General features: G+C 45.7%; 1 protein-coding gene across 1 annotated transcript; it reads right to left on the bottom strand.

Moving 5' to 3' along the window:
* Positions 1 to 12,719: 12,719 nt before the first annotated feature.
* On the bottom strand, positions 12,720 to 17,127 carry LOC127335067 (histone H3.3). The gene is made up of 5 exons (XM_051361656.2): positions 17,023 to 17,127; positions 13,706 to 13,796; positions 13,447 to 13,523; positions 13,247 to 13,337; positions 12,720 to 13,147 (listed from the first exon to the last, which is right to left on the bottom strand). The coding sequence occupies exons 2-5, from the start codon at positions 13,775 to 13,777 to the stop codon at positions 12,977 to 12,979; spliced, it is 411 nt and encodes a 136-aa protein (XP_051217616.1). The 5' UTR covers positions 13,778 to 13,796; positions 17,023 to 17,127; the 3' UTR covers positions 12,720 to 12,976.
* Between the last annotated feature and the right edge of the window lie 485 nt (positions 17,128 to 17,612).

The raw sequence follows: 17,612 nt of genomic DNA, 5'->3' as shown, positions 1-17,612 counted from the left end.
ATTAGCTTCCTCTGTTGCCGGTGTAGGCGGTACAGGTACAACTTCCGCATCGCGCTACTCTGATCAACGAGTATAGATTCATCAATCTCATCGAGTTCTACTTTTCTTCCAGTCACTTCTTTAGCGAGAAATTCTTTCTCAAGAAAGGTTCCGTTCTTAGCAACAAAGATTTTGCCTTCGGATCTGTGATAGAAGGTGTACCCTATAGTTTCCTTAGGGTATCCTATGAAGACGCATTTCTCCGCTTTGGGTTCTAGCTTGTCCGGTTGTAACTTCTTTACATAGGCTTCGCAACCCCAAACTTTCAGGAACGATAGCTTAGGTTTCTTATTAAACCATAATTCATACGGTGTCGTTTCTACGGATTTTGATGGTGCTCTATTTAAAGTGAATGCGGCTGTCTCTAATGCATAACTCCAAAATGATAACGACAAATCAGTAAGAGACATCATAGAACGAACCATATCTAAGAGAGTTCGATTACGACGTTCGGACACACCGTTTCGTTGTGGTGTTCCCGGCGGTGTCAATTGTGAAAGTATTCCGCATTTCTTTAAATGCATGCCAAACTCATAACTCAGATATTCACCTCCACGATCAGATCGTAGAAATTTAATCTTCTTGTTACGTTGATTTTCTACTTCACTTTGGAATTCCTTAAACTTCTCGAAAGTTTCGGATTTATGTTTCATGAAATAGATATACCCATATCTACTCAGATCATCTGTGAAGGTTAGAACATAACGATAACCACCGTGCGATGCTACGCTCATTGGTCCGCACACATCGGTATGTATGATTTCCAATAAGTCAGTAGCTCGCTCCATCATACCAGAAAATGGAGTCTTAGTCATTTTTCCCATTAGACATGCTTCGCATCTATCAAGTGACTCAAAGTCAAGTGATTCAAGTAATCCATCTTTATGGAGTTTCTTCATGCGTTTCACTCCAATATGACCAAGACGACGATTACCACATATATGTAGAATTATCATTTAATTTAATTCGCTTAGCATCAACGTTATGTATATGCGTATCACTACTATCGAGATCTAACAGAAATAAGCCATTCTTTTCTGGTGCTCGACCATAAAAGATATTATTCATAAAAATAGAACAACCTTTATTCTCATACTTGAATGAATAACCGTCTTGCATTAAACAAGATCCAGATATAATGTTCATGCTTAACGCAGGTACAAAATAACAATTATTTAGGCTTAAAACTAATCCCGAAGGTAGATGTAGAGGAAGTGTGCCGACTGCGATCACATTGACCTTGGATCCGTTTCCAACGCGCATCGTCACTTCATCTTTCAGTAGTCTCCGTTTATTCTTTAGTTCCTGTGTCGAGTTACAAATATGAGCAACCGAACCAGTATCAAATACCCAGGTACTAGAACGAGGACCAGTGAGATAAACATCTATAACATGTATATCAGATATACCTTCTTTCTTCTTCTTGACAAGGCCGCTCTTCAGATCAGCCAGATACTTGGAGCAATTACGCTTCCAGTGTCCCTTCTCCTTGCAGTAATAGCACTCAGCATCAGGCTTAGGGCCGTTCTTAGGTTTCATAGGAGGCGTGGCAGCTTTCTTGCCACCCTTCTTGAATTTTCCCTTAGACTTGCCCTGTTTCTTGAAACTGGTGGTCTTGTTGACCATCAACACTTGGTGCTCTTTCTTGATCTCAATCTCAGCAGCTTTTAGCATGCCAAAGAGTTCAGGTAACTCCTTGTTCATGTTCTGCATATTGTAGTTCATCACAAAGTTCTTGTAACTTGGTGGCAGTGATTGAAGGACACGATTAATCCCCAGTCTGTTAGGAATCACTATTCCCAAGTCACTGAGTTTCTTCGCATGCCCGGTCATGGCGAGCATGTGCTCACTAACGGAGCTGCCTTCTTCCATCATGCAGCTGAAGAATTGTTTCGATGCTTCATAGCATTCCACAGCCGCATGAGTCTCAAAAATAGCTTTCAGCTCTTTCATCAACTCATGAGGATCGTGGTGCTCAAAACGTTTTTGAAGATCGGATTCCAGACTGCACAGGATGGCACACTGAACTTGAGAGTACCGAATTTTCCAAGTCTCGTAAACAGCTTTTACTTCATCGGTTTCAGTTTCTGCAGGAGGGTCACCTAGCGGTGCATCAAGCACATATTGCAGATTTCCGCCAGAGAGGGAGATCCTCACATGACGGAACCAGTCGGTGAAGTTGCTACCGTTGCTCTTAAGTTTTTCTTTCTCTAGGAACTGGTTAAAGTTGATTAGGGACGCCATATCTACAACATATATTTGCAAAAGTTTAGACTAAGTTTATGAAAAATTGAGTTCAAATTTTAATTCAACATAATTAAAAAAAACTAAGTGAACTCCCACTCAAAACAATATCCCTCGCATTGTCTTAGTGATCACATGAACCAAATCCACCGCACCTAAGTCCGATCATCACGAGACAAGGTGTGATTTCAATGGCGAACACTCAAAGTGTTCATCATATCAACCATATGATTCATGCTCTACCTTTCGGTATCACGTGTTCCGAGACCATGTCTGTACATGCTAGGCTCGTCAAGGCCACCTTAGTATCCGCATGTGCAAAACTGTCTTGCACCCGTTGTATGTACTTGTTGATTCTAACACACCCGATCATCACGAGATGCTTCGAAACGACAAGTCATGGTAACGGTGCTACTAAGGATGAACACTTTATTATCTTGAGATTTTAGTGAGGGATCATCTTATAATGCTACCGTCGCGATCTAAGCAAAATAAGATGCATAAAAAGGATTAACATCACATGCAGTTCATATGTGATATGATATGGCCCTTTTGTCTTTGCGCCTTTGATCTTCATCTCCAAAGCACGGACATGATCTCCATCATCTTCGGGCATGATCTCCATCATCGTCGGCGTAGCGTCAAGGTCAATGGCGCCGTCTTCATGATTGTCCTCCATGTAGCAACTATTACAACTACTTTGAAATACTACTCAACATGAAATTTAAAGACAACCATAAGGCTCCTCCCGGTTGCCACAATAAAATAATGATCATCTCATACATATTCATCATCACATTATGGCCATATCACATCACCAAACCCTGCAAAAACAAGTTAGACGTCTCTAATTTGGTTTGCATATTTTACGTGGTTTAGGGTTTTCGAGAGAGATCTAATCTACCTACGAACATGAACCACAACGTTGATACTAATGTTTTCAATAGAAGAGTAAATTGAATCTTCACTATAGTAGGAGAGACAAACACCCGCAAAGCCTCTTATGCAATACAAGTTGCATGTCGAACGAGGAACAAGTCTCATGAACGCGGTCATGTAAAGTTAGTCCGAGCCGCTTCATCCCACTATGCCACAAAGATGCAAAGTACTCAAACTAAAGATAACAAGAGCATCAACGCCCACAAAACCATTGTGTTCTACTCGTGCAACCATCTATGCATAGACACGGCTCTGATACCACTGTAGGATAACGTTGCATAGAAAACAAAAAATTTCCTACCGCGAACACGCAATCCAAGCCAAGATGCAATCTAGAAGACGGTAGCAACGAGGGGTTTATCGAGTCTCACCCTTGAAGAGATTCCAAAGCCTACAAGAGGAGGCTCTTGTTGCTGCGGTAGACGTTCACTTGCCGCTTGCAAAAGCGCGTAGAAGATCTTGATCACGATCCCTCCGGCGCCACGAACGGGCAGCACCTCCGTACTCGGTCACACGTTCGGTTGTTGATGAAGACGATGTCCACCTCCCGTTCCAGCGGGCAGCAGAAGTAGTAGCTCCTCTTGAATCCGACAGCACGACGGCGTGGTGTCGGTGGTGGTGGAGAACTCCGGCGGAGCTTCGCTAAAGCACGCGGGAGATATGGAGGAGAGGGGGCGGCTAGGGTTTGGGAGGGGGTGGCCGGCCACTTCAAGGGGGCGGCCAGCTTGTGGTCTTGGGGTGGCCGGCCCCCTCCCCTTGGCCCTCATTATATAGGTGGAACACCCAAGAGTTGGTCTACAAGTCTTCGAATAAGACCCCAAACCAAAACCTTCCAGAACTCATGAAACCTACCCAAGCTAGGACTCCCACTAGAGGTGGGAGTTCCACCTTCCTTGGGAGGGGGTGGCCGGCCCCCATTGGGGAGTCCACTTGGGACTCCTCCCCCTTAGGGTTGGCCGGCCATGGGAGGTGGAGTCCCACCGGGACTCCGCCTTCCTTGGTGGTTTCTTCCGGACTTTTCTAGAACCTTCTAGAACCTTCCATAGAACCTTCCGCATCATTTTAATTCACATAAAATGACATCCTATATATGAATCTTAGTCTCCGACCATTCCTAACTCCTCGTGATGTCCGGGATCTCATCCGGGACTCCGAACAAATATTCGAACTCCATTCCATATTCAAGTTCTACCATTTCAACATCCAACTTTAAGTGTGTCACCCTACGGTTCGTGAACTATGCGGACATGGTTGAGTACTCACTCCGACCAATAACCAATAGCGGGATCTGGAGATCCATAATGGCTCCCACATATTCAACGATGACTTTAGTGATCGAATGAACCATTCACATACGATACCAATTCCCTTTGTCACGCGATATTTTACTTGTCCGAGGTTTGATCTTCGGTATCACTCTATACCTTGTTCAACCTCGTCTCCTGACAAGTACTCTTTACTCGTACCGTGGTATGTGGTCTCTTATGAACTTATTCATATGCTTGCAAGACATTAGACGGCATTCCACTGAGAGGGCCCAGAGTATATCTATCCGTCATCGGGATGGACAAATCCCACTGTTGATCCATATGCCTCAACTCATACTTTTCGGATACTTAATCCCACCTTTATAACCACCCATTTACGCAGTGGCGTTTGGTGTAATCAAAGTACCTTTCCGGTATAAGTGATTTACATGATCTCATGGTCATAAGGATTAGGTAACTATGTATCGAAAGCTTATAGCAAATAACTTAATGACGAGATCTTATGCTACGCTTAATTGGGTGTGTCCATTACATCATTCATATAATGATATAACCTTGTTATTAATAACATCCAATGTTCATGATTATGAAACTAATCATCCATTAATCAACAAGCTAGTTTAAGAGGCATACTAGGGACTTCTTGTTGTCTACATATCACACATGTACTAATGTTTCGGTTAATACAATTATAGCATGATATATAAACATTTATCATAAACATAAAGATATAAATAATAACCACTTTATTATTGCCTCTAGGGCATATCTCCTTCAGTCTCCCACTTGCACTAGAGTCAATAATCTAGATTACATTGTAATATACCTAACACCCATGGCATTCTGGTGTTGGTCATGCTTTGCCCTAGGGAGAGCTTTAGTCAACGGATCTGCTACATTCAGATCAGTGTGTACTTTGCAAATCTTTACTTCTCCATCTTCGATGTACTCGCGAATCGAGTGGTAATGCAGCTTGATATGCTTCAGCCTCTTGTGTGACCTTGGTTCTTGTGCATTGGCGATGGCACCCATGTTATCACAGTAAATGATTAATGGGTCCAATGCACTAGGAACCACACCGAGCTCTACAATGAACCTCTTCATCCATACCGCTTCCGATGAAGCCTCTGAAGCCGCTATGTACTCTGATTCCGTTGAAGACTTCGCCACCGTGCACTGCTTCGAGCTTGCCCAGCTTACTGCAGCACCATTCAATATAAACACATACCCAGACTGTGACTTAGAGTCATCGGGATCAGTGTTCCAACTTGCATCGGTGTAACCACTTACAACGAGCTCTTGGTCACCTCCATAACAAAGAAACATATCCTTTGTTCTTTTCAAGTACTTCAGGATATTCTTGACCGCTGTCCAGTGTTCCATTCCTGGATCACTTTGATATCTGCTAGTCAAACTAACAGCATGTGCTATATCCGGTCTAGTACATAGCATGGCATACATGATAGATCCTACTGCCGAGGCATAGGGGATATTACTCATCCTTTCTCTTTCTTCTGCCGTAGCCGGTCTTTGAGTCTTACTCAAGACCTTGCCTGGTAACATAGGCAAGAACCCTTTCTTACTTTCGTCCATTCTAAACTTCTTTAGAATCTTGTCCAGATATGTACTCTGTGATAGCCCTATAAGGCGTCTTGATCTATCTCTATAAATCTTGATGCCTAATATATACGATGCTTCACCAAGGTCTTTCATTGAAAAACTATTATTCAAATAACCCTTTACACTGCTTAATAGTTCTATATCATTCCCGATCGATAATATGTCATCCGATATTGCTTTGCAAGTAGCCAAGGTGAGGGAGGCGACCCTGCGGGCGGAAGACGCTTTCCAATCTCTAATTAGATCCGGCACCATCTGCATGAGCTTGGTCATCCGATCAATCACGGCGGTCGTGGCTCTCTTTAAGTTCAAGGCCTTGGCGATTCCGCGGCAGGCTATGAAGAGATCGTTGATGGTGTTCCGCGCATCCTCATAGGCTTCCGTCCTGCTGAGAGGAGCTTCCATGGTCCATTCAAATCCAAGAGCAGCTGTGAAACAGCATGATCAGTTTCCTCCGCGACAGAAGCACAATCAAAAATGAGAAAGTCAGAGTACAGAATGAAGTCCTTACGGAAGATCAGCTTGTCAATATCTTCTGCCTCCATCTCATAAGCTTTGGTCTTGGTAACTAGCGTCTTTATGTGTGCGTTGCTTTTCTTCAGCTTGTTGTTGAAATCCGCGATGGCTTGAGCATGTCTTTCCTCTAGCTACTTCCTCCTCTTAGTTTCTTGCTTGGAAGATTCTTTGAGGAACTCTTGGAGAGAGTCATGCTCGGCCTTGAGAACTTCGAGCTCTGCAGCAAGCTCATCAACGGACGGCCGTTTGGCAAGTTGTTCTGAAAGGCGGAAATAGAAGAACATGTTCAGTTTAAAAGTTATAAGAGGCATTGCGGAACCAGGGGGCTAAGTCAAAATCTTTACCTTCATAATTTTCAACGCGGGTCTCCAGGGTTGCAATGGATTTTTGGTTCTCCGCGTCCCTCTTCTGCAGCATCTCAATCTCTGTCTTTTTCTCCAGCACATGGATGCGCAGATCTTCATGCAGCTTCCGCGTGTTCTGAGAAGCAGGTCAGAGTTAGCCGGAAATTCAAAATTCTGGGGGCTGGACGTGAGACTAAAATCCTTAGTGTGAATTTTTTTTAAGTTTCCGCTAAGGTACACAGTTAAAGACATTGGCTCATACATGTTACCCGAAAAATGTATAAACCAACGCTTGGGGGCTGGTGTTACCTGGCGCACATTCTTATGCTTGGCGAAAAATACTTTGAGATCGCTCTCGAGGTCGTTCAGCTCTTATTGTTCCGTGTCCGCGGATCCCCACACTTTCTCCATCATGCTGGAGATTTCCGCGTGGCGTTGTGAGAGGGGGACTTTCTGCAGGACCGGGAAAAATTGAGGGTGCGTCTGGGGCGTGCCAGTTGCACGACTTAGGTGTAACTTCTTTTCGGCATCATCAGCCGGAACTTCAGTCGAGGTAACAGCAGGTTGTTCAGGCGGAGGTAGAGGCGAGGATGCGCCCTTGCCGGAATCAGCGGTTGGCTCCTCAGGAAGGTCATCAAGGTGGATGACGTCATTTGGATCCGGCTTGGCAGATGAAGAGGCCTTGGGCGGAACCTCTACTTCCGGTGTAACAGGCACTAAAGCCGGAGATGGCTTGGCATTCTTCTTGGGGTTCTTGGGGAGCTTGATTCCGGAAGCTCTGCTGCATGCAAGGAAAGGCTTAGCACTTAGCGTATGTCTATTGAATGGTAGCAAAGGAATTTTAGACGGAAATTAAGCACTTATGAGGACGTCATAAAAAACTGATCGATGTTTGGTTGAGACTGATTGATGGTGTCGATATGCTTGAGGCGATGTTTTTCTTTTTCCGCCCTTCGGGTAGCCGCGGCACTTGGTGCTTCGCGGGCGCGCTTCGGGGCAGGGCCGGAGGGAGCAGCTCTTTTTCTCTTGGCAGGACATGAGGTTTCAGGAACCTCCATGTCGGAAGCAGCCTCGTGGTCGTTGGTTCCGGAGGCTGGGACTCGGACTAAGGTTTCGAGGTCCTTCTCCTCTAGATCCTCCAGCTGAGCACACAAACACTTAGTTAAATTTGCAAGAACAACAAAGGAACTGGTGTTATGTCAAGAGTTTTACCGCGATCCCGGAGCCGTTGATGTGGATGTCTAAGTTGCACACGTGAATCTTAAGATCACGCGGAATCTTGATCAGAAGCCGGATCCGCTTGTCCACGGCGTCAGAAGAAAGATTATCCTTAGAGGCGCGCATAAGATCGTCGCGCCCCGTGTACTAGAACATCAGGCGGTCCCGATGTTGTATAGGTTGGATCCGCTTTGTGAACTAGGACATGGTGAGGTCCTTCCCTGACATGCCGTCCTCCGTCAGCTTGCAGCTCCGCCTAACTGCGCGAGTCAATTGAGGAGACTCGTAAAGATGTGGGCACTGGGTCCAGGCCGGAGTCTCGCTGGCGGGGCCATTTTTGAAGGTTGGCAATACCCTCGTGCTGGCCGGGTCGGAAACGTCCTTCAGATAGAAGAAGCCTCCGGACCAGTACCGCGCGGATTCATGCCGGTCAGTGTGAGGATAGACGCGGCCAGGGTGGAGCTTGAACGTTATCGTTCCGCACGTGGCCAAGGAAGAAGTTTGAGGAACCTTCTCCTTCTTTATGGAGAAGAAGTACTGGAAGAGGGAGAGCTCTGGGGCTACCCGGAGGTGGCCTTCGCACAGCGTGACGTGATTGCTGATGGCCAATATGCTGTTCGGAGAGATGTTGTGTGACTGTAGCTCGTACGCCTTCAGAATTTCTGAGAAGAAATCGCTGGGCTGAAAGGAGAAGCCCCGCTCGACGAGCGCCTTGGTCACCACCATTTCTCCGGCTTCGGGAGCTGGAGTCAATGAACCCGAAATCATCCGCCATAACTTGGGCATCAAGAATCCCTCCGCCTCGAGGTTGCGGAACTCGGTTTCCGTGGTGGTGCAGGGCCACCACTTTCCCTTGGCTTCGCTGTCTCGCGCGCGAGCCTTAGATTTTTTTGGCAGCTGCTTCTTCCGCCTTCTTTTCCATCTGTTCAGCCCTCGCGGTTTCTTCCGGGTTAGCTGATGGCCCTTCGATGTTTTTGCCGGAGTCCTTTGAAGGCTCCAGCTGGACTGGTACGAAGGGAGGAGGGGCGGAAGAGATTGGCGTCGCCATAATTGGCTCAGACGATGGAGGCGGAGTCGAAGAAGACATCTACAAAGGAAAAAAGCGAGATGACTAAACTTAGCCGGATCCCAACGTCAAACACCCTAGTCATCCCTACCAAGTACGGCCAGAAGACGAAGCTCGGAGGACTTACCGGAATGGAGTTTGCGGTGGTCGGAGTCGCCGTCGGTGAGGTATTCGCTGCGGTGGCTCGCCGGACTTAAGAACACGAAGAACAGCTCGCAGCGGCGTTCGAGCTCCGGTGATCTTCCGGCGGGTTCCGGCGCGGCGGAGGAGGAGCTCGGAGGCGGCGCTGTTGAGAGAGGTGAAAAGGGTGCGAGTGAGGTGATTAGGGTGGACGGTGGGATATTTATAGGCGTTGGGGTGAGATTCGTTCTCCGCATCCTGTGGTCGAAACGCAAGCGTCGCACCGTTGGATGGTTGACACGTGTCAAAAACCCTAAGCGGTAAAAATGGCTAAGGATAAGTTACCGCTCAAATCACCCGAAAATGGCGCCAATATTGGCGGAACCGTTAGAACTTTTCGAGGTTCCGGGTAAGAGTTTGAAAACTGATGAACTATTATCTCAGCAGGGGAGTAACCCAGAGACGCAATGTGAAAATGGTGTCGATGGATGAAGTCCCGCGGGATAAGGTTATTTTCCGACTTAAAGTTGGGAAAGAAGATAAGATGAAGTTGGAGTTCTTCAAGTTTCCCCGTGTTACCGAGAGAATTATCGGAAGCCATGAGGCTTTATCAAGGCGGAAACAAGAGGTGAATCTCGGAGAACTCTGGGGGCTACTGTTGTGGGTATACTTCATGGGTGTACCATCGACAGTGCCTAGATCCGGCAAGCCCGGGTGGACCACATACGGTGATGTGGCATGTGGCCCATCGGGCGGCCCAGTTGTTGTTGATCATGAAGGATGAAGTCCAGCCCAGGATCAGGAAGCCGGATCCCAACCGACCTACGAAGGAGGCCGGATCCGTGAGGCCCATGAGGAACCCGGATCCAGTACGACGTAGAAGGAAGGCGGATCATTAACGTACACGGCAAGATATTGTACCGTAGTTAGGCAACCTGTAATCCGGATAGGACTCTCCGTGTAAACCCTAGAGTCGTGTGCCTTTATAAGCCGGATCCTGGGAGCCCTAGAGGCACAACCACAACTCATTGTAACAACACGAAAGCGCCCAGATAATTCCAGACAAGCAGCAGTATGCCCTGTCCTCGAGCAGGTGTTCTGAAGCTGGGTAAATCGCGTACGACCATCGCGAGTGCTCTCCGCCCTATGATCCCTACTTCTTTTTCCCCTCGTGAGGATCCCTCCTCCGAGGTACCGTCGAGTAGGCAATGACAAAGGAAATGAATGTTTTAAGCATCACAACACACAATAATCATGGAAGTTACAATACTCTTCAAATCACATTACAACAAATAGAAAATAATTAAACAAATAATGAATGGTTTGGGGGGCAAATATCGTTCACCTCGCACACGAATAAATAAAATAAAGTGAATGAAGGAGGAACAGCAATTTCTGCCATGTACTACCTCTCTGTACTTATTTAATCGACGCTAGCTTCTACATGCATACGGTACCTTTTCTGCAGAGCCCGCGTCAATTTAATCCGGACGGAGGGAGTATGTGCCATTGGTGCTCCATGAGATCAAGGTTGAGATGGGTCTCGTCGGCAAGATAGTAGCCCATGGTGTAGTTATGACCATTGACTTTGTAGTTGCAAGGTGGAGCATCTCCACTAGTTAATCTAGCAAACAAATGGGATCTATGCAAGATATCGATGGCATTGAGTGTTCCCCGCAATCAAAAGCAGCGATGCTAAATCAACAAGTCCTATGATGTGTATGTTCTAGCATGCCCGGCCACCCTCCAATCCATACAATCAACACTTCCTAGCATGCCCGGCCAGCCTCACTTTTCATTCATCGCCATAAACATTTGTGTATGTTGTTCGTTTAGAGATCGAAGATACAAGGTTGGCTATATCTTTAGCTCCTTCGCGGAGAGGATGAACATCGTATGCTTGGTGTCATCGTTGTTGAACAAATCGTCAAGGTCTGAATCGTCCGAAGACAAACTCCAAGCTCAGCGAGGAAGTCATCTATAACAATCCTATGTCAAAATTGAATCAAGCGGAATAGACCGTACTCCAAGAACATGCAGAGACCAACCTACAACCGGTCGATGCGGTCGAAAGAAACAGCTCTGGAGAAGTTGAATCTGGCGGCCTAGGTCAAGGGCGAGGCCGAATCAGAGCTCAGTGGCGCATCCATGCCAGCCACCATTGCCGAGCATTCCGTCGGAAGAAAACGCGCTCAACCCGCGAGATTCGACCTACAACCGATGCGGCGGGTGCGGGGCACTCGTAGGCGACAAGGCATGGTCGTTGCGGCCAAGATAGATGGCGGGATGCGCCTGCGGCGGCTTCGCCAGGGAACGGAAAGGCGTGAAAGAAGAAGGCGCGGAAGAGAGGAATGGAAAAATTCAGCGCGCCAAGTCGTTTTGGCCGCGCTGCCCGCGAATGCCCAGTTTGGATGGCGGTTTTCCAACCCTAATAAAAAGAATATAATTCAGCGTATATTCACAGTATTAATCAGTTCCATTGTTCCACGAGAATTGTGAACTAGCGGTTATTTTACAGTTTTCATAAATTTAAAATATCTGCTGTGGTGCTCTAATAAATTTGCAGGTGGAATGGGTGAACCGGGACCGGTCTCCAAGGTTTCCGGTGGTCCCCGGAGCTATGGTCGGAGAAGGGGAGTGACGAAAGCAAAAGGGCGAGGCTCACGAGCTTTTCGCAGAGATGAATTGGTCAGCCCGGCCGTCAGCGGGGAACAATCGGGATGGGAGACCGGCCGCTCAGGGCAGCCAGGGTTGGACTAGAAAGAGGAATGGTTTTTGCGCGTGCCCAAACGGGGGGTCCTTTTGAAGGCCTCTCTGACTCTGACTCATCACCACATCTCGTGCTTTCAGCGTTTTCGTTCGGCTGTTTGCCGGCCTGTGCTTGACAAATCCTGTCATGAAGTGCACATCGGACATTGGTACTGGCGCATGGAACCTCGTCTGACCTATGGCAACAGAGTTGAGTCCAACTTGACATGAAGAATCAGTTAACACCAGATCTAGCCAAATTATGTATGCTCAGAAATACTTCTTTCCACATTTGGTTAGCTTTCGGCGTCTGCCAATGTAGTCACCCCTCCATAATAATCTCTGTGAACTCAGTGGCAAAGAGCAACAGTTTAAGGGTCACGGCCAGTAACTTTAAACTTATGATCAACGCTATTGTATGCAGTGATGCACTCCCACAAGTTAAATTTTGTCATTTAACTCTTGACACAATAACCACAGCTTAGCACCAAATGACATATAATTTCACTTTGCTGTAGGCTTACTAAAAGATAGGGAAATTGCATACCACACACTAGTACCCATGCGTCACAGAAACAAATAAAATGAGACACGGAATAATCTTCTAATTGTTCACATATTATCAATTTACCACGCATAAATCCAAGGTTCAGATAGCAAAGAGACTTGCACCCATCAGGTGGATGCTTTGACAGACCAACGAACAAACGACCCAGTTCTAGAACATAGACACAGAGGACAGTACTGACATACTCCCAAACAAGACTAGTGCTATTAGTAGTTCATGACACACGATAAGTGTTCAGCCGATAGGCAGAACATTGGTGTCCAGAGGCATTCCAGAGACAGAGCGCCTAAGCCCTCTCACCACGGATCCTCCTGGCGAGCTGAATGTCCTTGGGCATGATGGTCACCCTCTTGGCATGGATGGCGCACAGGTTGGTGTCCTCGAAGAGACCCACCAGGTAGGCCTCTGCAGCCTCCTGAAGGGCAAGCACAGCGTGGCTCTGGAAACGCAGATCGGTCTGCACAAACACAGCAGGATGACAAAAGGAAAGCTTAGTTTACTTGATGAGAGTTGACAATATAAGAAGGGCACAGCAAATAGAGTGCACAAATGTCACCTTGAAATCCTGGGCAATCTCCCTAACAAGCCTCTGGAATGGGAGCTTCCTTATGAGCAGCTCAGTGCTCTTCTGGTACTTGCGGATCTCACTGCAATGTTAATCATATGAGGCTTAGTTCTTCTAGTTTGAAACAAAAAAATGTGTAAATGAAATTAATGTGCAATGACACAGATCATAAAGTTCAAAGCTTTACACACCGAAGAGCAACAGTCCCAGGGCGGTAGCGGTGAGGCTTCTTCACTCCTCCAGTAGTGGGAGCAGACTTACGGGCAGCCTGTTGAAAGCAAAAAAAAAAACAGAGTATTGTCAGTAATGCTATAACAATCCATATATATTTCAGTGCAATATTTATACATGCCATGAAGTTGAGGTTCAAATTGTACTGCAAACTATAGGATAGTCAAAGAGCAAGTAACAATATGGCATAATAAATCTGTCAATTTTACAGCAACAAACCTTGGTGGCCAGCTGCTTTCTTGGAGCCTTTCCTCCAGTGGACTTACGAGCAGTCTGCTTAGTACGAGCCATGAGCACAAACTTTGGTTACCTGAAGAAACAGAAGACAATCAATTCCCTGAATATGGACATAACACAGCAAATAGTAGGCAAACAACGGCATGCCAATGGTCAATGATGTGATTTCATATTAATGATAGGTTCAGTAACTATACACACGTTCCAACCCAGAGTACCTACAGGAGACATTATACAACAACAATACTGTCTGCACCTTCAGATGAAAAGACACAGTACACTTCTAACTAAGATTCTGAACACAACAAGATCATATATACCACAAGATATAATTTCCTACTGAAAGAAAAGACCAGTCTACTTGCAACTAAGATTGTTCATTCATAGATACACAGAAACACATCATGCACTTACAAACTGGAGGAACACTAAGAACACTAAAGATACCACTATGTTTATCCAAATGTTAGAACATAATGATATGTAAACAAAAACCAAATTAGTTTGGGAACCAAATTTCGAAAAATAGAAAGCATGAGAAGATATAACCAATTAATTAAGCAGAAATCTACTTTCAATTATCAGGTATAATCATTTATCTCCCACAGATAGCTGCATATACATTCAGTTTTTCAAAGTTTTGAGTGTCAGGACACTAACAGGTTAGTACAGTACAAACTTCAGACACAATGTCAATACAAACTGATTAAGCAGGCAATAGTGTTGGATTTACAACTGAGATAGCAATTGCTCTTTCAAATTTTGACTATAAAGGCAGCATCACTAATGCATACATGTATTAGTGTACCACAATTCACTTCCTTTGTTAGAGCTAGGCCAAGTTTATCCTGGCCTAAGCTGCAGATGGCTCTAAGCATCAAATGAATATTATAACATAATCGCGTTGGCACAGACAGTATTGTGGCAAATCATGTCATACAAGTAAACGAATAGTTCAGATAGTTACTACTATCACCTCTTTCCATCCTAAAACAACAGAACTAGTAGATAGCAAATATTACAAACAAATATCCAGCCCCTGCACAAATACAGCACCCCCCACAAATGTTTCGAAGCAAATACTAATACTACTGTAGCCAACATGAAGATAAAAGGTTTGCAGGACAAGATATCAAATGCTCCATAAAACAAATATAGCACAAGCTATTAATCAAAAGGACGTTTCTAGGGAGCGGTCGCGTGCTTGTTGGTCAATTTGAGCGGCCATCCTAAAATGGAAAGTGCATGTTAGGAGCGATCGGGCACACCCTACTAATTAGAAAATTTATGTCTATCCCTTTGAAAGTTGTGGCCAGCTGTCAAAGAAATAGTAGGCTAGCTAATATTCCGTGTTGTTTTTCAAAAAACTATAATTTTTAAACCGTGCGGCGAAATTATAATCCGTCTTCACTTCTAGAATCTTTACGACGAGAGCTTCGAAAGTAGACCACATTTTCATATGTTTCGAATGATTTTTTTAACAAGCAACTTTAATACGCGATAGAGCAATTTTGTTGTGCAGTAAAATAACTTTGGTGTGCGACAAAGCAACTCTTTGAGTGCAATGAAAAATTTCCTTCGCCACTATCTTTGCAGCAAGTTGCATACCGTTGCAGCGAATTTGCCTACTGACGCAGCGAAGTTGCCTACTCGCCACGAAGTTTCCTACCATGATAGCAAAGTTGCCTATCATTTGTAGTAAGTTGTTTACTATTTCAGTGAACTTGCCTACTCGTTTATGCAAAGTTGCCTACACTACCGAAAAGTATTACAACCAACTTAGCAACAACGAAAAGCAACTTTTGCAACAAAGTTGCTAGGAAGACTCGGCCAGCATGAGCAGGGAAACGACTGACTCGGCCGACGTGGGGGTGTTTCAGAAAGCAACGCTAGCTATGCCAGAGCCACCAAATGTGGGGCGATGATACTTACAAGTATGCTCGTTAGTGGCGAGGGCTGGGATGGCTTGATCAGCAACATTTTTGTTGCGACTGACTAGGGCCAAATCTTGTGAATTACATCATGGGTGCAACCAACGACTTAGAGTTGCTCGTATAATTTTTCTGCTGCACTGGGAGTTGTTGCTGCAGCTGTTGTATAGCCTACCATCGTTGTGAATCAAGTGTTTTCGTTGCACACCAAAGTTGCTTTGCCGCATATCAAAGTTCTTTTGTTGCACAACAAAGTTGCTCTGTCGCGTCTCAAAGTTGCTTATTAAAAAATTCATCAAAACATATGAATATATGGTCTAGTTTCGAAGCTCTCGCCGTGTGGATTCTAGAAGTGAAAACGGATTGTCATTTCGCCACACGGTTTAAAAGTTACAGCTTTTTCAAAAAATGACACATGTTATCAGCTAGCCTACCATTTCTTTAACAGCTGGACTCATGGTTTAAAAAAGTTGTCCTATAGTAGGTCCGCCGGAGACATCGGTTTGGCACGCGCATGCCGAGAAGAATTTAGGTAATCAAAATGAACTTGGATACACTAATAGCATAAACAAAGTTACAGCAATTCCTAATTGGGCAGTCTGTGTGCTCACATATCATCAAATCATGTGATGCCAACTACAACAATCGGTAATACTATAATATCACTATTGTAGAACAATCACATACTACAAAATTATGACAATACAGGTGTGAGGTTTCCCCCGATTCGTAATTGTTTATGTCATACAAGTCTAATCCATACTTCAGATGTGTGGTACCATCAACCCAGACTAATTTCGTTTCATCCTATAACAACCAAAAAGCACTAACTAGTCACATCTTCCTATCCTAAAAAACAGCACATAGAAACCAAATTCGACACTACTGGTACACAAATGAAGCAGCAGATTTGCAGGACCAGCAGATACGAAATTCGATAGAGATCACACATATCAGAAGCCACTGGTACGCAAATAACCTTAATACCACTATAGCCTAAACGAAGGAACAGACTAGCAGTAATTCCTAGTTCGGTACGCCGCCAACTCGTATATCATCAAACCACGCGTTCCAACTACTGCATCGTTCGGCAAAACTAGCCAAGCACAAATTCCGTGTCACGCAGAGACACAGGAAACCGCGATTAATCCAGATCTAAGCATCGAAAAAAAACCCTAAACAATCAGCCGAAACAACCGCAGCGACGAACAGCAGACAAACCCTAATTAATCGCGCCTACAAATCCAGATCCGCGCCCAGTTCAACCCGCAAATCGACCGCCAAATCGAGATTACCGCGAGCCGATCACCAACCAAAGCGAGGAACTACAGCAGAATCGAAGAGAACGAGAGGGGGTGGAGGATTTACCTCGCGCGCTTCCGAGATCCCAAATCCGCCGGGAGAGGTTGCAACTTCCGGGAGTCGATGAAAGCGGCTGTGGGGTGTGACTTTTGTTTTTTGTGGGATGAGGTCAGGATTTATACTCGGGAGCAGGGTCCCCCAGCCACGTGTCTCGGTTAGAACGGACGGCCACGATCGCATGTTTGTGTGCTTGGCCTGACGCGATCCAACGGTGGAGGACAGCGGTTCGACGGTGCCACGGATCGTGGTTGCGGCGCGGCGTGCTCCTATTGGCTGAAACATGGCGGTCGCGGATTGAGGATTAGTGGGTGGGGTAGTTTAGGTGCTGGTACCTACCGTGATTCTTTTGTACAGGGTGGAGTACACCGTATTGTTTTCCTCCAAAAAATAAGTCCACCGTATTTTTCACGAATTGGACTTCGGCAGGGTATGTGGGTTTAGGGTATCTCCAACGGGACGACGAGCGACGGTAATCCAAAAATGTGTGGCCCGGCACATAGTGATTGGGCTGTACGTGCTCCGCGAAGACGAAAACCTGGCCCAAAAATACGTCTCGGATGCGTCTTTGCGGACGTTACGCGGACGCGCCGAGTGTC

This window comes from Lolium perenne, chromosome 2, assembly GCF_019359855.2.
Source record: "Lolium perenne isolate Kyuss_39 chromosome 2, Kyuss_2.0, whole genome shotgun sequence".
NCBI classification, from domain to species: domain Eukaryota; kingdom Viridiplantae; phylum Streptophyta; class Magnoliopsida; order Poales; family Poaceae; genus Lolium; species Lolium perenne.
This window is presented reverse-complemented; position numbering and strand designations above follow the sequence as displayed.